General features: G+C 61.8%; 2 protein-coding genes across 9 annotated transcripts in view; one reads left to right on the top strand and one right to left on the bottom strand.

The window, feature by feature from the left end:
• Nucleotides 1–1240: 1240 nt before the first annotated feature.
• Nucleotides 1241–24315, bottom strand: part of PC (pyruvate carboxylase) — a 110865-nt gene continuing 87790 nt past the window's right edge. For all 7 annotated transcript variants that reach the window (XM_033207652.1, XM_033207654.1, XM_033207655.1 and 4 more), the window contains 19 exons: nt 24107–24291; nt 23735–23900; nt 23473–23618; nt 23197–23314; nt 22751–22902; nt 21296–21414; nt 18738–18900; nt 16315–16497; nt 5966–6110; nt 5459–5548; nt 5151–5372; nt 4500–4656; nt 3747–3987; nt 3389–3638; nt 2935–3179; nt 2655–2834; nt 2329–2577; nt 1948–2088; nt 1241–1865 (listed from right to left, as the gene is read on the bottom strand). In XM_033207652.1, the coding sequence (XP_033063543.1) occupies nt 1617–1865; nt 1948–2088; nt 2329–2577; nt 2655–2834; nt 2935–3179; nt 3389–3638; nt 3747–3987; nt 4500–4656; nt 5151–5372; nt 5459–5548; nt 5966–6110; nt 16315–16497; nt 18738–18900; nt 21296–21414; nt 22751–22902; nt 23197–23314; nt 23473–23618; nt 23735–23900; nt 24107–24291 (3401 nt within the window). In that variant the 3' untranslated portion in view covers nt 1241–1616. The remainder of the gene's footprint in view (nt 1866–1947; nt 2089–2328; nt 2578–2654; nt 2835–2934; nt 3180–3388; nt 3639–3746; nt 3988–4499; nt 4657–5150; nt 5373–5458; nt 5549–5965; nt 6111–16314; nt 16498–18737; nt 18901–21295; nt 21415–22750; nt 22903–23196; nt 23315–23472; nt 23619–23734; nt 23901–24106; nt 24292–24315) is intronic.
• On the top strand, nt 8728–13052 carry LRFN4 (leucine rich repeat and fibronectin type III domain containing 4). 2 transcript variants are annotated; one of them, XM_033207660.1, is made up of 3 exons: nt 8728–9869; nt 10309–11667; nt 12212–13052. In XM_033207660.1, the coding sequence occupies exons 2-3, from the start codon at nt 10319–10321 to the stop codon at nt 12768–12770; spliced, it is 1908 nt and encodes a 635-aa protein (XP_033063551.1). In that variant the 5' UTR covers nt 8728–9869; nt 10309–10318; the 3' UTR covers nt 12771–13052. The 2 variants fall into 2 exon arrangements, with proteins under 2 accessions (XP_033063551.1, XP_033063550.1); XM_033207659.1 differs by having other exon boundaries at nt 8728–11667.

Here is a 24315-nt window from a genome sequence, read left to right as displayed (position 1 = left end):
CGAGTGTTCTGCCTGCTCTCCATCATTTTTGGAAGGGCTCTCATTTCCCTGCCTGTGCCCTTTTAAAGTTAGAGTCTCGAACCCGGGAGGCGGATTGCAGTGAGCCAAGATCACACCACTGTACTCCAGCCTGGGCGACAGAGCGAGACTCCGTCTTGGCGGTGGGCTGTGGGGGGCAGGTAGGAAATATTAGCCTTTTAGGTCCCCTTCCAGGCTCAAGGAAGTTGTCCCAGGGTCCCTTCCCTGAGGCTGGCCGCTGAGGGAAAGAAAAGGGATGTGCAGTCACTCCCCCACGATGCCTGCAGGCTGGCCGTGACAACATCCACCCAGATGGAAGGGGCAGCATCGCAGTCACTTGCCTCCTGGGGTACATCTGGGACCTGGCGGTCCAGAAAGGAAGAGGCTCAAGCCCACTGTGACTTGGCCATCCCAGAGGTTGGACTGGCACTGGGAGCACTGGGCAGAGACCTGCTGGGCGCTTCCTATTCCAGAGGCTGGTGTTTCCTCCATCAGCCTCCCCACTCCTACCCCTCCATCTCAGGAACTGCCCAGCCTCCTGCTCCCTTCCCCATCCTCCCCCTACCTGTGGGCAGGAGGGCAGTGGTGCAGGCAGGGTTAGTGTCCCCGCTGTAGGAAAGGCAACTGAGCAGGGGTCTGGAGGGGTCGTCATGGGGAGCGGCAGGGTTAGAACCTGAGACCCTGGACTCCCCCTCACCTCCCGCCATCATTCTCACATCCAGAGCACACACAAGACTGCCGGATCCCCATTCCCGACGGTCTCACCCACTGCCCAGAAGGTGGTACCTGCTTGCATTTACCTGCTAACTGAGGTGGGATGCTGGCCTTGGGTTTTAGAAAGTAAAGCAGCGGGGCTGGGAGACGAGTCTGCCAACGGCTTGGGTTTCATCTCTCTCTGTCTCTTACTACTTGTGGAGTCCTGGACAAATTATTTAATCTTCCTGTGACTTGATTTCTGTGTCCATAAGAGGATAAAGTTAATTCCCTGAGTTAATAGGTATTAAATACTTAGAACAGGCCCCACCCCTCAAGTAAGTTCAGTACTACTAGTCCTGTCGGGGGAGTATACACAGTAAGCACCCAATAGTGACTTAAAACAGGGCCACAGCTGTCATCCTCACTACCCTCTGAAGAGGATGACACAACTGACCTGCCCACCCACTGCTGAGTGGTGTGGGCGGGGGGCTGCACTAGGCTGGGGGGCTGCACAGGATCCAGCATGGAGGGCAGGGGAAAGCCAATTTTATTGAGCAAACTTCCCAGGACCTGGGACATCTTCAATCTCCCTTCCCCCAGGAGATAGGACCCCTAAACCTCCCCCGGGTCCTAGGACCACCTGACCCACCACTTGTAGTCTTCAGTGAGGAGGGGACCCTTATTTGGCAAGAGATGAACATGTGAGCAGCTATCCGCCAGAGGAAAGGATGACGGCTGAAAGGAATGAGCCGCTGCAGGCGGTGTCTCTCCTGTCCAGCTCTGGACAGGACCTCCACGGCCCGACCTTGGTGGCCTCGGGCGATGGCTGGCCTGGGCCTGCTGTGGCAGCACAGCTTCTGTTGAAGGCTTGGGGATGGCCAGGCTGCCAGTCTGGGGCAAGATCACTCGATCTCCAGGATGAGGTCGTCGCCTTCCAGTGTCATGTCCTTGGTCACGTGAACCTTGCGGACAGTGCCCTCCATGGGCGAGGTCACCACAGTCTCCATCTTCATGGCACTGAGCACACACAGGGGCTGGCCCTTGGTCACCTTGGCCCCTGCCGCCACTTTGATGTCTATCACCTTCCCAGGCATGGGCGCCCCGATCTGGCCCTTCACGTCCTTCAGGGCCTTGGGGTGGAAGTGCATCTCCTGAAGACACAGGCCAGAAGGGACATGAGCTCCTGGGCCTAGACAAGCCCCACCGCCCGGCTGGCCCTGGGGGAGACAATACCTTCATGGCCTGGGTGTCCTTGACCAAGATGGACCGCAGCTGCCCATTGAGCTCAAAGAAGACCTGCCTCTGGCCGGCCCGGTTCAGGTCGCTCACGGCCAGGGCTTTGATGTGCAGCGTCTTGCCCCGCTCCAGCTCCACCTGCAGGAAGGGTGTGCAGACTCAGGGCTGGAGGCCAAGGTGGGAGAGCAGTCCCCCGGCCCTGGCCATAGGAAGTCCCCACACTGGGCCTTGGCTCCCCGTTCCTAACGGCCTAGCTCCCGGTCTCAAGAGTCCTTTCTGCTCCCAAAGCTCGTGAGGCTGAGTGACAGCCGAGCTAAACTCCAGTGCTCTGGGGCAGGGGGCCAGGGTGGAGTGTGGAGAAGCAGCAGAGCCACTGACCTCAAACTCCTCTGCGATCCTGGGTCCCTGAAGGAAGAGGCGAGTATTCAGGCTATCCAGGGGGCCAAAGGTGGCAGTGAAGTCCTTGAAGTGGGCAAACACATCAGGGTACATAGCTGCTGAGAGCACATCTTCCGGGGTCACCTCCTCCCCATGCCGGTCTACCAGCTCCTTCTCCAGTGCCTGCAGATCCAGGGGAGGCAGGGAGGCTCCAGGCCGCCCCTCCACCCTCGGCAGGTCCTTCAGTACCTGGGGAGCAAAGCGGAGTGTCAGTCCCAATTCCTGCATCCAGCCCCCACCCTCACATCATGCTGGGCCTTCCCTACCTTAGAGCGAAAGGGTTCGGGGAACCCCCCGTGGGGGACGCCGATGTAGCCCTGCAGGAACTCCACCACGGAGCGGGGGAAGGATAGCTCTTCTGCCTGAGCTTCAGCCTCTGCCCGGCTCAGTCCATTCTGTACCATAAACTGGGCCAGGTCCCCCACGATCTTGGAGGAGGGCGTCACCTGAGAAGGCCCTGGAGGTTAGGGTGCCAGGCACCTCAGGCAGCCAGCAGCAGGTGCATGCAGGGCTGGGTCAGGTAGGAGAGCACTGGGCCGGGCTCACCTTGATGAGATCGCCCAGCATCTGGTTGGCCTCCACATAGGCCTTCTTGACCTCCTTGAACTTGGAGCCGAGCCCCATGCTGTGGGCCTGGAAGTGCAGGTTGGTGTACTGGCCCCCTGGGATCTCATTCTCATACACGTCCGAGTTGCCAGACTTCATGGTGGCCGTGCAGTCGAAGGCCGCGTACAGTCCCCGAGCCCCCTCCCAGTACTCACTGTAGTCAAACACTCGCTCCATGGGCACCTCTGCAGGGAGGCCAGAGTCAGAGGAAGCCTTAGAAATGCATGACTCCTCCAGGACCCAGGGCTAGCTCAGCTCCCACGTCTGACTCAGGTGAGAGAAGGCGGCCAGGCCAGAGCAGGGCATCTGGATCCTAGGCAGGTCCAACACTACTGGGACTGGTGGTGGCTGCGGATTGGAGAGGGGTGTGGCCACGGGCTGCTGTTCTTCCTACCTGTATCCAGGGGAGTCCCTCTGGTACAGGCCACCAGGGCCCCCATACTGGGCTGTGACGTCATCCCGGACATGGAATCGGCTGCCACATCCACCACATCAGCTCCAGCCTGGGCACAGGCCAGCATGGCTGCCACGCCTGCCCCTGACGTGTCGTGGGTGTGGATGTGCAGTGGGAGGTCGGGGAAGCGGTCCCGGAGGGAGCTGACCAGCATGGTGCAGGCTGTGGGCTTCAGCAGCCCAGCCATATCCTGGGGGAAGTCGGGGAGAGAGATGGTAGAGGGGGCAGGACATGTGCCTGTGGGTGGGGGGGACATGGCCGGGACAGAGAGGGAGAGATGGACAAGTGGCCCAGGCACCTTGATGCACAGGATGTGGGTGCCAGCTCGCACCAGCTCTTCGGCCAAGCCCATGTAGTACTGCAGTGAGTACTTGGTGCGGCTGGGGTCGGACACGTCGCCGGTGTAGGAGATGGCAGCCTCCACCACGCCTCCGGCACTTCCTGCCGCCTCCATGCCCAGCAGCATGTTGGGCAAGTAGTTGAGGGAGTCAAACACGCGGAAGACATCCATGCCATTCTCTTTGGCCACCTCACAGAACCTGCGAGGGTGAGAGAGCCCAGGGCTGAGCCCCACCCCACCTCCCTCTGAACAGTCTTCCCTGGCTCCTTCCTGACCCACTCTACTGCCCCAGGGAATGAGATCTGAGGATCTGGCCTGGCAGGGGGTGTGGTATCCACAGGTCGGGGTGGGGGGGCACACAAGTGTGGACCAGGCCCTGGAGGATCAGCTAGGCCAGCGGCAGGCTGTGGAAGAGGGCACTGAGCAAGGAGTCCTGAGGCCTGGGTTCCAGTCCCAGCCCTGCACTGAGTGACCTGAGCAAGTCTCAGGCCTTCCACTGCCCCAGGAGTGAGGGGGTAATTTAGAATCCTGTTCAGCTCTGCAACTCCAATTCTACACTTCTCGATTATTTCCAAACAGCAGCCCCTGCTGCGTGTGGCCACAGAGAGACTTGGTGTCAGGCCCACTGTGGGGAACAGAGGCCATCACCACGTGGCTTGGTACCCTCTGGGCCACAACAGGTAGTATCCGCCCACCCCACCCCAGGCTCACTTGAAGACCACGTTGTCTGGGTAATTGGTGTAGCCCACAGCATTGGCCCCCCGCAGCAGCATCTGGAAAGGGATGTTGGGGATGAGCTCCCGGAGCTCCTGCAGCCGCCGCCAGGGGCACTCATACAGGAAGCGCATGGCGACATCAAACGTGGCTCCTGCACAGGAACCAAGAGGCCCAGATCAGCTCTGCGTGTCTGGGGAACTCCGCCAGGCCTTGCAGCCAGCTCTGCAGCCCAAGCCTCTGGCCCCAATACCAGATCCTGCTCATCTCTGCCGTCCCTGTGTTCCCTGCTCCAACCCCCACCAATTTTTCCCTTGGCTGATCTCTCAGGGGGAGACCAGGCTCATTTGTGTCCCTTCTATGCCCCCTTTATAATCCCACCTTCTGTGCATCTCTGTGCTATAATTAACTAACAGGCAAGTGTCTCCTCCTGACCCTGGGCCTCCCAGGATGCACCTGGTTTCAGCTCTGCAACCTCGTGCCAGCACCAGGCCTGGCTGGAGAGGGGGCTGTGCCTTCTTCAGTTCTTCCTCTTTGGTGTTCTTGGTGTTAACGTCTCTAGCTTGTCCCCAGTGGCCTAAGCCTTTGGGATTGGCCACACAGTGGGCACCCAATTCCTGCCAGGCGCTGCGCAGCATGCCAGCCTACCTCCCCAGTTCTCCATGCTGAAGAGCTTGCTGAAGTTGTGGGCAACATAGGGGGCGATCTTTTTGAGATCGTGGGTTCGCACACGAGTGGCCAACAGTGACTGGTGGGCGTCCCTGAAGGTCGTGTCCATCAGCAGCAGCCCCTGGTGGTTCCGCACAGCTCGAGCAAAGCCCTCGGGCCCCTCTCGCAGCAGGATGTCTCTGAAACCAGCCGGGGGCGGGCCTAGGGTAGACAGGGGCATTGGTGCCCGTCCTGCAGGTGGCAATCTCCTATCTCCCCCAGGAGTTGACAGAACGGACCTCACCTACCTATGGGCACTGCAGGGACAATGGGGTCCGTGGGGCTGGGGCTGGCCTTGACGGGAATCGGGGTGGTTGGGCCGTTTACCATGACATGGCCTGGGGAGAGAGTGGGCAGTGGGTCAGGGTGGGCTGGGCAGAGGCTGAGTAGAGGGCAGCAGTGAGAGTGGCTGGGCTCAGGGACAGGGACACATCCCTCCTGGATCCCCGGGTTTCCAGCTGGCCCCTGTCCTCTCCAAAGCCAGGGCCTCCTGGGACCAGGCAGTGGGGACCTCTTGAGGGCCACATGGATGGAAAAGTGGGGTCTCTCAGATCAGGAGCAAGGAGAGTGGTGAATGGGAGGGTGCGGGACAAGAGGACGCAGGGCCAGAATGAGGGCAGGGGTGAGGGGCAGAGGGCACTAGGAAGTTCTTTGGTCATGGGGAGTGGCAAGGAGGTAGGAGCAAGGGATTGGGAAAGGGAGGGGAAGGGTGGGGAGGGAAGGGAAGGGCAGGGCAGGGCAGTCTTGGGCCAGACCGAGGTAGTGCAACAGCTTTTGGGCCCGGTTCTGCGCAGGCCGCAGCTGGAACAGCTCTGGGTTCTCGTCGATGAACTGGGTGTCCACGGTGCCTGCCAGGAACTGCTGGTTGTTGAGCACATTCTGCAGGAAGGGGATGTTGGTCTGCAGGACAGAGGTGGGTGGGAGGGCGTCACCATGCAGCACAGACAGGGAAGGGAGAGGAGAAAAGGCTGAAGGTGCCATCCCAGGCCAGCACAGCTTCTGGGCCTCACTGCAGAGGGGCACTTCCCCATCCCTCAGCCCTCCCCTCACTCCGGCAGAGCCCCCTAAGCTGTCAGGGCGTGGGCCTGCTCCCTCCATACTTGCTTACCCCGAAGCAGGTGCTGAAGGCCACCCCCTCCTGCCTCCCTGCAGCCTAGAACAGGGCTCAGCCTTTCTTCCAGCAGCGTGACCCACAGCAGTCACCCTCAACCCCCGGCCCACGCTTCCCGAAAGAGGGCTCTGCCCACAACAGACCACACTCTGGCACTCTAAGTCACTCCTCCCAGCTGAGTCCAGCGGGCGCGCTCCCGCCTTGCTGCTCGTTCCCTGGGCTTCCAAGCCATCTTGCTCTCCTGTCCCCTTCTTCCCCAGCTCCTCACACATCACATGCTCCCAGGAGGCCCCATCCCGGGGCTGCAGCACCAGTGACAGACTCTGCCTCCAGGGCAAGACCCAGAGGTGCAACTGCCTCCCGGGCCCTTCCTTGTTCACCCCTCACATAAGTTCAGCAAGTCCACAGCCAGGTTCCTGCCTGTGCACCCAGTCCTCCTGTGCCCAGTGGGTGCCCCAATGTCCCCCCAGTTACCAAAACCTGCATCCCATCACCCTCACCACCCACTCCTCCATGTCACTGGTCAACCCAGAGGATTCGACCACAGCCATTTCGGGACCCTGTGACCTCTTCTCCATCTCCAGGCCACACCCTCCACCGCCTTCCTCATCATGGCCGCCTCCAGCCACATCAAACTTGCCTGGAGCTCCACACCTTTGCACTTGCCTGGGAAGCTCTCCTTGAACTTCTGAACTCAAAGGCCTTCGTCCTGGCCTCACACCCTCGGCAGAGCTGATGCTCACCTTTCCAGCAGGCCCCTGAGGAACGCCTGTGGGCAAGCGCACCCCTCGGCTTCACCTGCTCATCTGCCTGGGAACCCCTTGGGGGCAGGGTGCTGCCTGAGGCATGTGTCAGTGTGCTTTGTGCACAGGGGCCCTCGGTGCCACTCATTAAATGGCTGGGTGACAACATGAGGCTGGGCCAGAGCAAGTATGACTTAAACGGCCACATGGGGACATGGGGGCCAGCACTGTGAGAGGTGCTCCAAGGCCTGTGAAAGCATGGCCTGTGGCCGTGTAGCAACAGCCCTGGCTTCCACCTCAGAGAAAACATCTCCATGCGTCACTTATTCATGATCCCCGTTGGCACCTTCGACAGGGACTCAAGGCCACCTGGACCTCTCTGAGCTCGCCCTCTCCTCTTGGGCTCCCATCACCTGGAGGCCTGGATAGAAAGGTGCCTCCTCCCAGCCTGTCAGGTGCCCACCACAGAGTGGGGCCCTGCCAGCAGTGCCGCGCCTGTCTGCCCTTGAGCCTTGCCCCCGCCTCTCCTGAAGAGACGCTGACATTTCAGCTGGGCCAAGGCATGGCACTGGAGAAGGGAGGCAGCTAATGAAACCATCCAAAGAGCCCCGATTGCGCAGGGTGAGAAGGACCCTTGGAGGCCTCCCTTTCCCACACTGCGTCTCCCTTTTGTAGACGTCTCCCCTTTGTGACTGTCGGGCTGCCCACCCTCTCCTCTGTTCTGTAAGCTCTATGGGGGCAGGAACCAGGCCCATCCGGTTCCTGATGAGCCCAGCTCCCAGCACTGGGCGGCCATGGTGGATGCTGGTAAACATCTATATTTAGAGTGAATTAAAACTTTTGTTTTTCTTTGAGACACAGTGTGTCGCCCAGGCTGGAGTGCAGTGGCGCAATCTCAGCTCACTGCAACCTCTGGCTCCCTGGTCCATGCGATTAACGTGCCTCATCCTGACAGACATGCACTACCACACCCAGCTAATTTTTGTATTTTTAATATAGACGGGTTTTGCCATGTTCGCCAGGCTGGTCTCAAACTCCAGGCCTCAAGTGATCCACCCGCCTCGGCCTCCCAAAGTGCTGGGATTACAGGCATGAGCTACTGCGCCCGGTGGAAAACATTTTTGATGGGGAGAAGAGGAACAAAGCCATAGCTGGTGCCACTGCACATCAGAGTTGACCTGCACCAGGACTGAATCTCCCTCATTTTACAAACGCCACAGCCGAAGCCCAGTGAGTGGTGCCAGTGAGAATGGCTTCCGGCTGCCCATAAGCCCCTCACAAGCTGCAGCTGTCCTCCTCTCTCGCCCCTGGGAAATGCTTAAAGTTTGTACCATCCATCTCTCCTGACCTACAGGAGGAACTTGTTTTCAGTGGTCGGGTAACGTGCCCAGGACTACACTGCTGTGCCGACGGGATCAGAATTCCAATCTTGGGTTTCCCCGAGTTTCCTGCCACCTGGTCCATGGGGATCAGGGCTGGAGGAAGAACGAGGATGGCTGAGGTTTAGGTGGCCTAAGGACCAGGAGACACGGGGAGGTGGTGACTTCCCCTGTTTCCCAACTGGGCAGACCGCTGGTGGTGGCGGGCAGCTGGAAGGAGACCAGGCTCGCAGAGCCACCCAAGCCCCAGCTTTCTCCACCAGGAAGCAAGGAACCTCCCCCACCTCACACCGGGAGCCCTTTCTCTGAGCCGAGTTGGTTCCGAGCCGCTCTTCCAGGAAAATAGCCCGGCGCGGACAGAGCGGGAAGGAGGGGCCATAGGCGCTGCGAGGACGCACAGCTTCCCACTGCGTGCCCCCGGCCGTTGCGAAGCCGCGCCGCGCAGACCAATCCGGCCCGAGGCGGAGGCCGGTTGGCTCCGGAACGCCTGGCTGGCGGGGCGGGCGGGGCAGCTGGGGAGGGAGGGAGAGGCAGCAGAGACAGGGCGGGGCGGCAGGGGCGGGGCGCCTGCCCGGAGGCCGAGCCCTCTCGGCCCCACCCCGCAGCAGCCTTGCCAGGGGGACCGCCCCAGCCCCCCCACGATCAAACCCCGTGCCGGTTGGGGACCCTCCACGTGACTCGGTGATGCAGAACGGTTATGACCTTCAGCGTGTGTCTGTGAACGCGAGGGTCCCAGCAACAGTGCGGGTTTGCGCTCGGCCCTGCCCGTGGGTGCAGGGACGTGTGGGTGTGTGGGCATGTGTGGGTGTGTTGGGGAGGGTGCCCAGCGACATGTGACAAAGACTCCCGTCTCCGGGAGATGGTGAAGGGGTCCGCGAGCAGGCGCTTTGTCTGGCTGTCTGCAGAGTGAGGTTCGCGCCGCGGCGGCGGGCGCCCGTGCGGTGCAGGATGCCGGGGCGCCAGGGTGGCCGGGGGCGCGCGCGCCTGTGCCAGGGTGAGTGCGCTGCGGCAGCGCCGGGGGGCAGCGCGGCGGGCCCGCGCCGGCCTGGGCCTCGGGCGTGACTGGGTGCCACCCGTGGACGCTGCAGCAGCCGCGTGTCCCCGTGACCTCGGGAGCCGGCCCGGGCCCGGGTGGATGCCCGCGCGCCCCTCCCCGTCCGCCCTCCACGTGCGTGTCCGCGGCGCGCGCGCCCGCCGGCGCGCACCCGCTCGCCTGTCGCCGCCGCCACCGCGAACCGCGCCGGGAAAAGGTGCCGGGAACCGAGCGAGCCGGGGCCGCGGGCCCGAGCGCCATGGGCCCGAGGGTGGGCGGCGGGCGGCCGGTCATCCCCGGGCCTCGCCCCCGCGGGAGAGCGGCCAGAAGTCGGCGGGGGCCGGCCGGGCTCGCAGGGAGGCCGGCCCGCGCCCCCTGAGCGACGGACACCAGGTGAGGGGGCCGCCGGGCGCAGCGCGGGGGCCGGCCAGGGAGGGGACACGGACTCCACGGGAGGTTCGGGGGGGCGCCTTCTCTGGCGGGGGAGGGGATGGCGCGGAGGGGGGAGGGGGCTGGCGATTCCTGGGAACGCCTGGGAAAGGAAGTTCCGGGACCCTCCCTGCTCTCCGTCCTCCTCCGCTTCCTGCCTCATGTCTCACCTTGTGCCCAGCGCCTGGACTCCCCCTTAACTGCTTGGGAAATGTGACCTTTGCTCTGGGGGTCCTGGCCCTGCAGGCCCCAACCTTCCCTCATCCCTGGCGGCCCTCTTGGGCCTCTGACCCAGCCCCTCCCCGGGCCAGGCTCACAGAAGCTGGCTTCTGGGACTGTCCTGGGCCCAAGTGGGCACCTGCGCCAGCCCCACCTGTGCCCGGGCTGTGGCCCTTCCCTACAGGGCTCTCACCATGGCCCCGCCGCTCCTGCTGCTGCTGCTGGCCAGTGGAGCGGCCGCCTGCCCCCTGCCCTGCGTCTGCCAGAACCTGTCCGAGTCGCTCAGCACCCTTTGTGCCCACCGAGGCCTGCTGTTTGTGCCGCCCAACGTGGACCGGCGCACAGTGGAGCTGCGACTGGCTGACAACTTCATCCAGGCCCTGGGGCCCCCTGACTTCCGCAACATGACGGGGCTGGTGGACCTGACGCTGTCTCGTAATGCCATCACCCGCATTGGGGCCCGCGCCTTTGGGGACCTCGAGAGCCTGCGTTCCCTGCACCTGGATGGCAACAGGCTGGTGGAGCTGGGCACGGGCAGCCTACGGGGCCCCGTCAACCTGCAGCACCTCATCCTCAGCGGCAACCAGCTAGGCCGCATCGCACCAGGAGCCTTTGACGACTTCCTCGAGAGCCTGGAGGACCTGGACCTGTCCTACAACAACCTCCGGCAGGTGCCCTGGGCCGGCATCGGCGCCATGCCTGCCCTGCACACCCTCAACCTGGACCATAACCTCATTGATGCACTGCCCCCAGGCGCCTTCGCCCAGCTCGGTCAGCTCTCCCGCCTGGACCTCACCTCCAACCGCCTGGCCACGCTGGCTCCAGACCCGCTTTTCTCTCGTGGGCGTGACGCAGAGGCCTCTCCCGCCCCCCTGGTGCTGAGCTTCAGCGGGAACCCCCTGCACTGCAACTGTGAGCTGCTGTGGCTGCGGCGGCTGGCGCGGCCGGACGACCTGGAGACCTGCGCCTCCCCGCCCGGCCTGGCCGGCCGCTACTTCTGGGCAGTGCCCGAGGGCGAGTTCTCCTGTGAGCCGCCCCTCATTGCCCGTCACACGCAGCGCCTCTGGGTGCTGGAAGGCCAGCGGGCCACGCTGCGGTGCCGGGCCCTGGGTGACCCCGCGCCCACCATGCACTGGGTCGGTCCTGACGACCGGTTGGTTGGCAACTCCTCCCGAGCCCGGGCTTTCCCCAACGGGACCTTAGAGATTGGGGTGACTGGCGCTGGGGATGCTGGGGGCTACACCTGCATCGCCACCAATCCTGCTGGTGAGGCCACGGCCCGAGTAGAACTGCGGGTCCTGGCCTTGCCCCACGGTGGGAACACCAGCACCGAGGGGGGCCGCCCTGGGCCCTCGGACATCGCCGCCTCGGCTCGCACTGCTGCCGAGGGTGAAGGGACGCTGGAGTCTGAGCCAGCCGTGCAGGTGACGGAGGTGACCGCCACCTCAGGGTTGGTGAGCTGGGGTCCTGGGCGGCCAGCAGACCCAGTGTGGATGTTCCAAATCCAGTACAACAGCAGCGAGGATGAGACGCTCATCTACCGGTGAGGACATGGGCCCCACACCCGGCTGCACTCCCGGTACCCTCCCTCCGCCCTCTGCTCCCCACAAGGCTTTGCTTCTGCCCGTCCTCTCTCTGGGGCTGACAGCCCCTTCCTGACCATGGCTGCTGGACTCTTGGAGGAGCAGTGGCCTGGCCTGGCTGCCTGAGGGGGCTGGAGCTCAAGGGGTGGCAGGAGGACCCCACCCCATGAGACGTCCCAGGTGTCACTGAGCTGTGCAGGCCTCCCCCGGCAGCAGGTGGCGGCTGGGTCTGTCTGAAGCACATGGCCCGCGCCCGCACGCATTATTTCTGCCTCTGCTGGTGCCATCCCCCCATCCCATCCCCCTCGCTTGCCTGGATCCTGTGCCAGTGCACACACCCATCTCCTGGCCACACTCTTGAGCCTGTTTGCCTTCCTGAGTGAACGCAAGAGCCCGAGTGGCCCCCAGGGGGAGGGGTGTTTGGAGCTGGGAGCATGGGAGAGGGGAGGTGAGGATGGGGCTAGACCCCAGCCCCCAGCTCTGATCACCTGCCCTTGCCTGCAGGATAGTCCCAGCCTCCAGCCACCACTTCCTGCTGAAGCACCTGGTCCCCGGCGCTGACTATGACCTCTGCCTGCTGGCCTTGTCACCGGCCGCTGGGCCCTCCGACCTCACGGCCACCAGGCTGCTGGGCTGTGCCCATTTCTCCACGCTGCCAGCCTCACCCCTGTGCCACGCCCTGCAGGCCCACGTGCTGGGCGGGACCCTGACCGTGGCCGTGGGGGGTGTGCTGGTGGCTGCCTTACTGGTCTTCACTGTGGCCTTGCTGGTTCGGGGCCGGGGGGCCGGGAATGGCCGCCTCCCCCTCAAGCTCAGCCACGTCCAGTCCCAGACCAATGGAGGCCCCAGCCCCACACCCAAGGCCCACCCGCCACGGAGCCCCCCGCCCCGGCCGCAGCGCAGCTGCTCTCTGGACCTGGGAGACGCCGGGTGCTACGGTTACGCCAGGCGCCTGGGGGGAGCCTGGGCCCGACGGAGCCACTCTGTGCACGGAGGGCTGCTCGGAGCAGGGTGCCGGGGGGTGGGAGGCAGCACCGAGCGGCTGGAAGAGAGTGTGGTGTGATGCACGGGCAGTTTCTTGTGTGCTCCAAGGGATGAGCCGCATGGGGCAGAGGGCCCGGGGCGGCCCCCTGGCCTGGGAGTCCCTCCCTGGTTTTTACTCTCGGTACCTCAGGCTCCCCTGTGTGCTTGGCGGGGCAGGGAGCCCTTTCCTTGGTTCTGGCCTCCAGACCAGAGTAAGGGGCAGGTCCCTCCGACAGGTGCTCACAGCCACCAAGGCAGGGGCTGCAGCCACCAATTGGGAGTCTTGTTTTTATTTATAATAAAATTGTTGGGGACACCTCAATGCTAGTCTCTGGTCTTGTCTGGCTAGGTCCCCCGAGATGGGAGGATGGGACACAGGCCAGTGGTGGCACACAGACAAGGGCGGGGCTACTGGGCCCTGTGGGGACAGCCAGAGCAGCCTCGGGCCTCCCGGCTTCCTGTCCATGGGGGCGGCCCAGGGCTGTGCCTGGTGTGTTCTGGCCTGCAGGAGCATGGGCTCGGGCAGGCGGCCTCCCCTCACCTGTAAGTGCAAAGAATGCCCCTTCCTGCCAGGTGGGGCCAGGACGTGGTGCCCAGTGTAGAGCCTGGGAAGCACACGTGAGCGCCTTCCCCATGGCCTTCAGGGGCTGCAGGACAGACACAGGACTGGACTAAGCAACAGGAGGAGGTGGGGGACAGTGCAGCCCTTCTGGGAGAAGGGACCTGGGCTGAGCATACAGTGAAAAGTTCTCATGGCTCCCAGTGCTGACAGCTGTGTCTGCTACCTCCCAGGGCATCTTGTGGACTGGTAAAACGCCATCCCAAAGGAAGGGCAGGGAACCCCACTGCCCTGCCATCAGCCCGCAATCCTCTGGAAGGTTCCTGTCAGAACTGTGGGTCCTAGTGGGACAGCACCTCCCAGCTCAGATGTGCTCTGGGTCTTCCAGGGAAGGCGGCCTTTGCCCTCCCTCCCTGCAGGGAGGCAGCCAGATGGGCACACAAGCCCTGCTCTCCTTCCTCTGCTGGGACCCCTGGCCAGGCCCGGGCAGCCTCTGACCTGGCCCAGCCCCTGCAGCCTCCTGAACTATCTGCTTCTAGGCACTGGCTAGGGGGCATGGGCAGACGTGGCCCTCAGCCCTGCAGAGGGTCAGGCTCCCCCAGGTGCTGTATGAAAACTCAGAGGCAGCCCTGGCACCCCAGGCCACAGCGAACACGCTGCACAGACTCCCTAGTATTTTCTGTGTGAGGGTCAAGGCACTGCCGCCAGGCAGCCGAGGTGAGGCAGGTGCTCTAAGGCGTACACGTGTGTTCATGTGTGCACGGACCTGGCTCACATGCGTGTGCCTGCTTTCCCAGCCCCAGAACACACAGCTAGAGGTGGGCTTCGAGAGCCTGGTTTAGATGAATGGGAGCAAGATCCTCGACGGAGAAGGGTGTGGGGAGCGAATGCCATGGAGGAGTGGGCGGGGGCACGGGACAGCATGGGTGGGCATGGACGGCAAAGGGCCAGGAGGGCCAGGGCTGCCACGCTAGGCACTAGCATGAGGCTCAGGGGGCAGCTACAGCCAGCGGCCTGGTCTTGGTGTACATTTGGGGAGGACTTAGCACCCCCAGACACCAGAGACACTGATCCTGCTGCTGGCCCCGTGGTCACAGGCTCTAGTGCCCCTTTCTCCACCTGGGGGGCAGAGGACGGTCTGAGGAGGAGGATCTTCCCAGGCCCTCCAGGGTGCAGTGCAGGCGCAAGGTCCTATGGCCCAGGGACCAGTTTGGAACGTGGGGAGCTGCTGAGAGTGAGAAGGCAGCAGAGGAACTGGGGCACAACCCTGGGAGCCAGCCAGGACCATCAGAGCAACGGGCAGGGGCAGGCGAGGGGGATGGCCTGGGTCACCCCTGCGCATGACCACAGATCCCCTCAACACTGAAGCAGCTGAAGGACATCCCCACCAGGATACCAGGAGCCGCAGCAAAGTGCAGGGGGAGCGCGTGATGTCAGCAGCTGATGTTGCAACCCACCTCTGCCTGTGTGCACGACAGGGACCCCCAACAGCGAGGCTGAGAGACTCCCCACGGAAGAGTAACACTGCCTGGTCTCTGGGAAGTGCGCTGCTCCCTCTCAAGCTGGGAGACAGGCTGGCCACACACACAGGCATGGGCCCAGAAGCCTCCAGGGGCTCTTGTGACCAACCAGCCATGTGGACATGTAAGGAGCGACCGCAGGGCCCTGAAGGGACAGCATGGCCCACATGCCCCCCGACCTGCCCACCAGCTGCGCCTCAACAACAGGAAGGGCTGGAAGAAGCTGCAAGAAGGACGCGAGGCCAAGACAGAGGGGCTGGTGCCAGTGCCCAGGACAGTCTGCCCTGTGGGGACCCCCAAGAAGACGGGGTGGCAACTCCCACAGGGGCTGAGGGTCAGAGCCCCTGTCCTCCGGCTCTTTTTGCCGTGACACTGACGGTAGCACCCACGGGACACGTGCTGGCTTCAAAGGCCGAGGCAGCATTTCTTGGCTGTGGATTCCTCTCTAGCTATAGACACCAATAACAGAGCCCAGCAAAGGGCTCTTTGGATCCTAAATACCCATTTAGGGTCCTCATGCCAGACAGGGTACCCCCCAAGGCCACCCAAAGCTGAGCTGAGCTGCCAGCCCACCAAGGGCCTCCTAAGCCTCCTGCTTATGTTTCTGGCTGCGCCCCCGCCCTCAGCTGCCCCGAAGCACCCAACACTGTGTGCACCAGGCCAGGTGAGGAGGGCAGGGGGCTGGCGGGGGCCTGACTCGGCGCAAAGTGACCATATCGACACGGCTTGGGCTCTTGCCCGGGGTGGGGATCCACATTTTCCAGAAATTAAGAATTATCTGGGAGGCCAGGCACAGTGGCTTACACCTGTAATCTCAGCACTTTGGGAGGTCGAGGCGGGCGGAACATCTGAGATCAGGTGTTTGAGACCAGCCTGGCCAACGTGATAAAACCCTGTCTCTACTAAAACTACAAAAATTAGCTAGGCATGGCGGCGGGTGCCTGTATTCCCAGCTACTCGGGAGGCTGAGGCAGGAGAATCGCTTGAACCCGGGAGGCAGAGGTTGCAGTGAGCCAAGATCACACCACTGCATTCTAGCCTGAGTGACAGAGCGAGACTCCATTTCAAAAAAAAAAAAAAAAGAATTATCTGGGGAACTTGTTCAAAACACAGGTTCTGGGGCCTCTACCCCAACCTGCGGGATCAGGATTTCCAGAAGGGAGGCCTGATGATATTTAACACACATTCCAGGTGATTCTCACCCCAGAGGGGCAGGAAGCAGTGTGGGTCTCCCTGGAACAAGGTTAGACAGGAGGCATGTGAGGAAGAGCTCCGGCCAGGCCACTCGCAGGGACTCCTGCAGCAGGGTGCCCAGGTGCCTGCAGAGTCTGAAAACAGCTGGAGTCTGGTGTGCAGCTACAGCTGGGGAGAGCCACTGACCTCGACCCATCAGTCAGGGGCAAGGCTGAGGTGAGAGCATGTGCCGGGCCCTTGGTGGGGAAGTGAACAGCTAGGGGACCCTCCAAGGGCTGGGAGCAAAGGCAGGCAGGGACTGCAGCTCTCACCTTCACACCTCGGACGCGGAACTCCGCAAGGGCTCTGCTCATCTTGGTGGCGGCTGTGGGGTGGTCTTTGCCGTGGGCGATGACTTTGACCAGCAGGGAGTCATAGTGGGGTGAGATGATGGCTCCTTGGAAGGCGGAAGCATTATCCAGGCGGATGCCCATGCCCTCTCCGCTCCGGAACACCTGTGGGAAGGGTGAGGCGTGAGGACCTGCGCCAGAAACTGCAGTCGAAAAGGCCCCACCCATCCCGCGGCTGGCCAGGTGTGCGCCTGGCAGCTGCTGAGAGCCGAGCGTGCGGTGTCCACAGGTGAACCCCAGCTCTGGCTGGTCAGGTTTTGCTCTGTTTCTGCCACCAAACCCAGGAGTGCGTCCCTTCTGTATGTGCCACGGTCACTGCTGCTGGCTCCCTGTGAGGAGCTGGGAGGGGGCAGAGGAGGAAGGGAATGCCGGAGAGCAGGAGAGAGGCCTGGGCAGGCAGGGGCCGGCCCTGCGTCTATTCCCACGGACCTGCTGCACCTGCCTGAGCAACCCTCCGGCCTTTCAGACTCATCCACGTGTCCATGTGTTTGTTCCACAGCACGGATCGAGGTCTGACCCAGCCGCTAAAGGGCTTCGCTATGGACTCCCAGACAGCGAGGGGACGCACAGGCCGGCAACAGGGCCCCCGAAGGACAACGTGTGAGGCAAGAAGCGAGGCAGACCAGGGGGGTTGTTTTTGTTTCTAACAGGGTGGTGGGGAAGGCCTCAACATCCACCCACACTCCCTTCCTTTCCTTTCCTTCCAGAAGGGAGGATGGGAGGAAGGGAGGGAGAGGAGGCAACGAGGAGGAAGTGGGAGAGGAAACGAAGGGAAAGTGCCAGAGGCAGGAGAGCACCTGCCCAAGGGTCCACACCCAGCAGGGAAGCAATCCAAGGGCGAGGAGAGGACAGCGGGCAGCAGGACAGGGCCAGGGCCAGGGCCAGGGCCAGGGCCAGACAGCGACGGGAGGGGCAGCGGAGCGGAGGAGACAGAGGCGCCAACACTCACACACGCAGGGCAGGTGGCTCGTGCCGCCTGAATGAGCTCCTGCAGAGAAAGGCTCCCCAGAGGCGGGGGACCCGTCAGGCCCAGGTAAGGAAGAGGGGGAATAGGGGCACCACCCAGAGGGACTCGGGACACCCACTGCCCATTTCCGCTTCTCAGGGGTAGAGGCCTGTGTTCAATAAAAAGGAACTTAATAAAATATTTAAGGGTGAACACTCAGCTGAGAGCAGGAACTGTCGGCTAAAAATACTCTGTGGTGAGGCAGGCTCTGAAGAGCCAGGCCTTGGAAGTGGGATGGAGGGAGGCAGAGAAGTCAGGGGCTGCCGGACAGTACTCAGCCTGGGGCTGCCTCCGCCTACGGATTCCTCCAGAAACAGAATGCAGGCGGCCAGCTCCCTGCTGAAGCCACAAGCTCTGCTGCTTCCAGAATCCGGAGAGTTCTGGTTCCTACCCCCAGCCTCCCTTGTCTCAGAAGCCCAGAGCCTGGCCCACATTCATCCTTGCTCCCCTCACCGCCCCGACACAAGCCCAGGGGCCTCTACCCTGGACTCTTGAGCAGAGCTGGAGCTCCATCAATGTCTTGCCTCCTTTGGGGCTCAGGCCCCTGGATAGGGAGCAAGTCCCCAGCACAGCTGGCACAGTGCTGGTAGCACGTGCAGGGCTGGGAACAGGCACTGAGTAGGCCACAGGGCTCCTGCCAACAGCTGGGACCAGAGGCTGGGGAGATGGGATTTGGAGGTCAATGACTGGGTCCCGTTGCTGAGAGGAGGGAAGGTACAGGGAGCCCTCCTGGAGAAGGCACAAATCTTGCTGTGCTGGGGAGCCTGCCCCAGGCTGCCTCAGCGCCTGACACCAGCTCTTTCCCGCCACCAAGGCCGCCGTCTCACAGCCCTGAATCCGCCTCTTCATCTCCCTCCTGTGCCGCCATCTCCGACTCCCTCACCCATCCTTGATGGGCCCCTGAGCTCAGTTAAGACTCCACTGGGACCTCTGGGCCCAGTCCTTTGCTGCCCCCACCCCCAGGTCCTGCCTTGCTGGCCCTTCCTTAGATGGGAGGTGGAGCTTGGGCAGCAAGGCGTGGGGCTCCTGTGGGAGCTGGAGGGTCAGGGGCTGGCTTTGTGTCTGGGTCCCTGCGTTTTGCTCCAGCAAGCTGGCCTGCTCCCTGCTCCCGCCCTCATGGCTTCCTCCTGGCCTGGATGCCCGGCGGTCTCTTCCCCTGGGAGGCACCGTCCCTCCTCCAGGCACTGCCTGCCTCCGTGTACTCTACGCCCAATTCAGAGCCCACATGGGGGTCCTCCCTAACTGCCAGGCTGTGGCAACTTGGCGCCACAGCCCCAGGCACCGGGCAGAACCTGTGCACAGGTGAGCTGGCGTCTCCCTCTGCTCGAGCGCTGCCCACCTCGATGCGGCCAGTGTCCGGCTGGAAGCTGCGCGCGGGGTCCTCGGTGGTGACCCGGCACTGGATGGCACAGCCGTTGATGCGGATGTTCTCCTGCCGCAGGCCCAGGTCGGGTAGGCTCCTGCCCTCAGCCACGTGGATCTGAGCATGGACCAGGTCTACACTGTGGGGCATGGGGAGGAGCGGGGAGAGGACAGGAGAAGAAGGGGAACATGAGGCGGGGGATAGAAGAGAGGCACGGCGGATAGAGGGGCATCCACACACAGTGCGACCCCTGCCCATAGCTCTGGGCCAGCTTGAACAACCAGCTCCTCCTAACCAGTGGCTCCACAGCCCCCTGCCCTGCTCCCACCAGGAGCAGACTAAACTACACTGTGCCTGGCAGCTGGAGAGGGCCCGCTGAAATACCAGGACCGCCTGCTCCCGCACCCCTGACTCAAGACGCTGTCCACGCAGCCCTAAGCTCCTCTTCCCAGTACTCTGCCTCCTTCTTCCTTAAGGTCTGTTTTCCCTGCTCCCCTAAACTCCCTCTTGGTAAAGCCTAGATTTGAAGCCTCAGCAGAGCTCCAGGTCAGAGGCCAGGATAGCTCATTCTTGGGGCCATATGTGCTATGCTGTGTGGGTGGCTGTGAGGGGGGGCAGTGTGCAAGAGAACAGGTGCTGTGAAGGCTGGGCTCCTCGAAACGGCAACCACAGCTGTGAGAGGGCTGCACAGTGGGTGCTGGGTCAGGACCTGTCTTTCTGGGGCCTGTCTTCCCGCTGGGCTTGTGCCCAAAACCCCCTAGAGATGCTTGGAGAGTGCAAGCTTCCCCACCTCTGCAGGGTTTTCCAAGCTCAGCCTTACTGCTCCTAAGGGCAGTCACAAGTCCAAGTGGAACAGCTGTTTAAAAAAACGAAACAAAACAAAAAAACAGACCAGGCACCGCGGCTCACGCCTGTAATCCCAGCACTTTGGGAGGCCAAGGTGGGTGGATCACATGAGGCCAGGACTTCGAGACCGTTCTGGCCAACATGGTGAAACCCTGTGTCTACTAAAAATACAAAAATTAGGCCTGGTGGTGCACACCTGTAATCCCAGCCACCTGGGAGGCTGAGGCAGGAGAATCACTTGAACCCAGGAGGCAGAGGTTGCAGTGAGCCGAGATGGCACCACTGCACTCCAGCCTGGGCAACAGAGAGAGACTGTCTTAAAAAAAAAAACACTCAAGGTTTTACATGTATTGCCACTGAGGCTTGTGATGCAGGCGGCCTGGAACCTACGCTGGCAGGATTTCCCCGTGGTCCTGCTGCCTGCTGGACCACTTCACAGCAGAGATAGCTCCCACTCAGTGCCATGGGCCAGGCTGCACTCCTCCCATGCTTCATCTCTACCACAATGCACTGAGAGCCCTGTCATTCCCACCAGATGAGGAGCTCACCCAAGCTCCATGTGGCTCGGGACCTGAGAGCACCTGAGCCCTGTCTGACACAAAGCCTGTGCTCCAGGGCAGACAGAGTCCCATCCCTAATACGACGCTCTAGACAGACCCAAGACCAACGAGTTCACAGCCGCTTGAGGGGAAAAGTCTCACTGGGCTAAAGTGTTGGCCTTGTCTCTAAGCTTCTAAGGAGAGGAATGAGCCTCCATGCCCCTGGCGGGCCACAGCAGCCAGTCCGGCAGCATCCTCAGTCTCAGGTGGGGTCGGGACTGGGGGCAGAACTGGGGTCAGAGATACTCCACAGTGAGATGGGCTGGCCCAAAGCCAGCGTCAAGAAATTACATGGCTCAAAATAGAGACCTTGAAGGGGCGAGGGCCATCGTGACTGTCATTTAGAAACCAGGCACATTTTAAAAATGTCATCCGCAGTGCCTGCAGGGGGCATGGTAGTGCCACCTCTCTAGAGGGCTGTTCCGAGGGATGCTGCCTTCAATCAGATAATCCTGTTGAAGGGTTTACCCTCAGAACTCTTCAGAGCTGAAGCCAGACATTCGGGCACACAGATGATAACTGATACCCTTAATAACCACCAGAGCCAGACACAACCTAATTGCCTAACAATAGAGGACTATGTAAGAAATATACACAAGACGGAATAGTACGCAGCCACTGAAAGTATTCAGAGAGAATTATGGCCTGGGGAAATGCCTTCAACAAATATTAAATTTGAAAAGTAGAATAAAAATTCTATATAAAACATCTCAATTGCATTAAACTATGTCTCTAGTAAAGCAAGTAAACCGGGAAAGCAGCAAACCAAAGACAACCGGAGAGGCCTGGGTTCCAGCGCCAGCTGGGTGAGCCCGAGCAGCTCTCCAAATGTCTCTGAGCCTTGCTTTCCTCCTCTGACAGATGGCAGCACCTGGGCCTGAGCAATCGGCGGCGTCCTGACAGACAGGAGGGCTGTCAGTCATTTTTATTTGCTCCTTTGTGCTGATCTTTATAATAACCATGTAATGCTGTTAGAATAATGACTTTTAAAACAGTAAGTACCTGGATGCCCATTGCTCTCCGCCAATGTGGGGAGTGAGTGGGCAAAACCTAGAGGCCGCGCGTCCCGCCCCGCCCACCCGCACTCACTCGGTGATCTCCTCTGTGACCGTGTGCTCCACCTGCAGGCGGGAATTGACCTCGATGAAGTAGTGCTTGCCATGCCTGTCCACCAGGAACTCCACGGTGCCCGCGTTCTCATAGCCCACCTGTGGGGGCAGCCGCGTGAGCAGGGGGCGCACAGGCAGGACCCGGGCGAACTGACTGGACCCAGGACAGGGATTCCATCCCACCCACGGGGTTGGCTCTGTAAAAGAACGGACTGCGGCAAACCCTGCCCCCAAAGATGGCAGGCAGACCCCAGGGCTCGGGCCCGGACACGTCCCCCAAGGAGCCCACTGGGTTTCAGGGTTCCCGGAGCCACAGATGGCTACACCCAGCTCATCTGGGAAGAGACATGGGCAGAAGCCTCCACCCACCCCAGTCTCGGCACCTTGCCCTGCTGCCTCCAGGGCTTGCCCGCCAAGGCTGTGTCATCCACTCAGACCTGGAGACCCAGACTTCTCCCAGCACCTGCTTCTGCTTGGAGGTGTTTTCAGAAAGTCCCCTTCTAGTCTACTGTGCAGTCACCTCTGGCCACCACCACCCAAAGAAATTCATTTGAGAGGTACCAACAGATAATGACTCTAACTCAAGTTTCAGCCCTAATTCCAGTTTCACTTTTGGCCCCACCAAAACCACAAACCAGATTGAATCACCTCCCTCAAACCTGTTATGGAATGTGAAATAGTATAAGCCAGTGAATAAGACCTGATTCCTGAGGTAAACCAAACCTCAGCTCGAAACGTGACCCTGGTCAATGCCTCGCGTTAGCTGTGGCTGAGGCCTTGCTGCAGAGCGCACACCCCGGACTTCAGCCTGGGGAGGTGACAGCATCCTCCGCTGCCCATAGGCCGGGCAAGAAGAGTGGGCAGGGCCCCACTGCATGCCTGGCCACAGCAGATGCTCTCCAGGCCAGGCCTAGGGCAGGTTGCTGTGGGGAGATAGCTTGCCACCTCAGCCTCCTCCACAGCCCAGGACCCCCCGACCAGAGCTCCCAGAAGAGCAGAGATGGGCAGAGGGTGCACAGCAAGGAAACAGATCACAATACACATGACGTAGGAGACAGAAGCACATGAGGGAGGACTGCCTTTATAATGGTCCTCAATCTTGACAGAATCCACGGAATCTCATTCTCCTGATGACAGGGATGAGCCGGTGCCACAGAGAAGCCAGGTCTGTGTAGCAGCAGGGCTGAGGAGGCGGCTGGGGCTCCTTCCCTCCCTCTTCTCAGCCATCCTGGACTCTAAGCTTGGCCTCTGGGCCACGTGCCTCAACTGCACATGGAAAGGATGCCATGGACACATTTCTGGCCCGAGAGAGTCCTTCACCCTCTTCTCCCCTTCCCTAGTCACTCAGGGTCCCCTTCCCCCAACAACGCCCCACTGAGAGGCCCGCCGGCCTGTGAGCACAGGCTCCTGTCCCCACGGGAAGCCCACCCTTCACCTGCTTAGCGAGTTTCACAGAGTCACTGGTGAGCCGAGTCCGAAGCTGCGGGTCCAGGTGGGCGGCGGGGGCAATCTCAACCACCTTCTGGTGCCGCCGCTGGATGGAGCAATCTCGCTCGTACAGGTGCAGGATGTTCCCATACTGGTCCCCTGGGGAGGGAGGTAAACTGGGCTCAGCTTTTCCTGGAATTTACATGCCTCCTAAATGCCCCTACCAACCCCACATAACCACTGTGGCCAGTCAGTGCTGGCTGCCAGCAGTACAGAGGCTGCCAGGACAGACACCAGCACCACCAAGGCTGCGAGCACCAGTTGCCAGCTCGGCCCCTAGAGCCCACTTTCCAGAGTCCTCTGTCCTCAAGGCCAGCCGCTGTGACCCCACCAGGACTGGGCCTCTTAGCTCCTGCCTCCAGCTGCCCCAGGTGGGGTGTCAGGACGACTCACCCAAGATCTGTACCTCGATGTGGCGCGGCTTCTCGATGAACTTCTCCACAAACAGCGCCCCGTTCCCAAAGGCGGCCAGAGCCTCTGAGTAGGCCCGGGTGTAATTCTCCTCCAGCTCCTGTGAGGGCGGGCGGGGGCCAGGCAGACATGGGACCCCACAGCACTACCTCTCCCCTGCCACGAACCCCACCCACTTTCCAGATCCCTGCGTGGTCTGCCCCTGCCCCCACAGCAGGCTGCCCTGCCCTGCTCCCAGCCCTGGGCATCTTCACTCACCTCATAGCTGTGCACGACCCTCATGCCACGGCCTCCACCCCCATAGGCCGCCTTAAAGATAATGGGGAAGCCGTAGGTGTTGGAGAACTCGTGGGCCTCATGCAGGGACGTGATGGGGGCGTCTGTGCCAGGGACGACGGGGACACCTGTTGGGGGAGAGATGTGGGGGATCTCTGTAACAGGCAGGAATCCCTGCCACCTCTCCCTGCTGGACCCTCTCCAGGAGCTGCGTGGCCACCCCTTGCTTGGCCGTTATATTCACCCGCAGCGATGGCGATGGCCCGGGCCTCCACCTTGTCTCCCATCTTGCGGACCACTTCTGGGCTCGGCCCAATAAACCGGACCCCTGCATCCTGGCAGGCCTGGGCGAAGTCCGCTCGCTCAGAGAGGAACCCGTAGCCAGGGTGCACTGCATCCACGTTGTTCTCCTGTGGGTGGGAGTCAGGGAGAGGACGGTACCCTTCAGTCCCTTCCAAGGCCTCGGCCAGCCTCTTCCCCTGCCTCACCTGCTGAGCTCCATCCATATACCCACCCAGGCACAGAGACGCCGAGCACACCAGCCTCAAGAGACCCCCGCGGCCACTAAGACTCCCTGGTCCCTGCTGTCCAGGCGCAGCCAGGCTGCTGGGCTCACCTTGGCCACCTTGATGATGTCTGGGATGTGCAGGTAGGCCTGCACGGGGGCCAGGCCGCGGCCGATGAGGTAGGCTTCATCTGCTTTCTGCCGGTGCATCTGGCCCGTGTCCTGCTCAGAGTAGATGGCTACGGTGCGGATGCCCAGCTCCGTGCAGGCCCGGAACACGCGGATGGCAATCTCACCTAGAGGGCAAAGAAATGAGACGT

Source organism: Trachypithecus francoisi, unplaced genomic scaffold (assembly GCF_009764315.1).
Source record: "Trachypithecus francoisi isolate TF-2019V2 unplaced genomic scaffold, Tfra_2.0 Lachesis_group8, whole genome shotgun sequence".
In the NCBI taxonomy this organism is placed as follows: domain Eukaryota; kingdom Metazoa; phylum Chordata; class Mammalia; order Primates; family Cercopithecidae; genus Trachypithecus; species Trachypithecus francoisi.
This window is presented reverse-complemented; position numbering and strand designations above follow the sequence as displayed.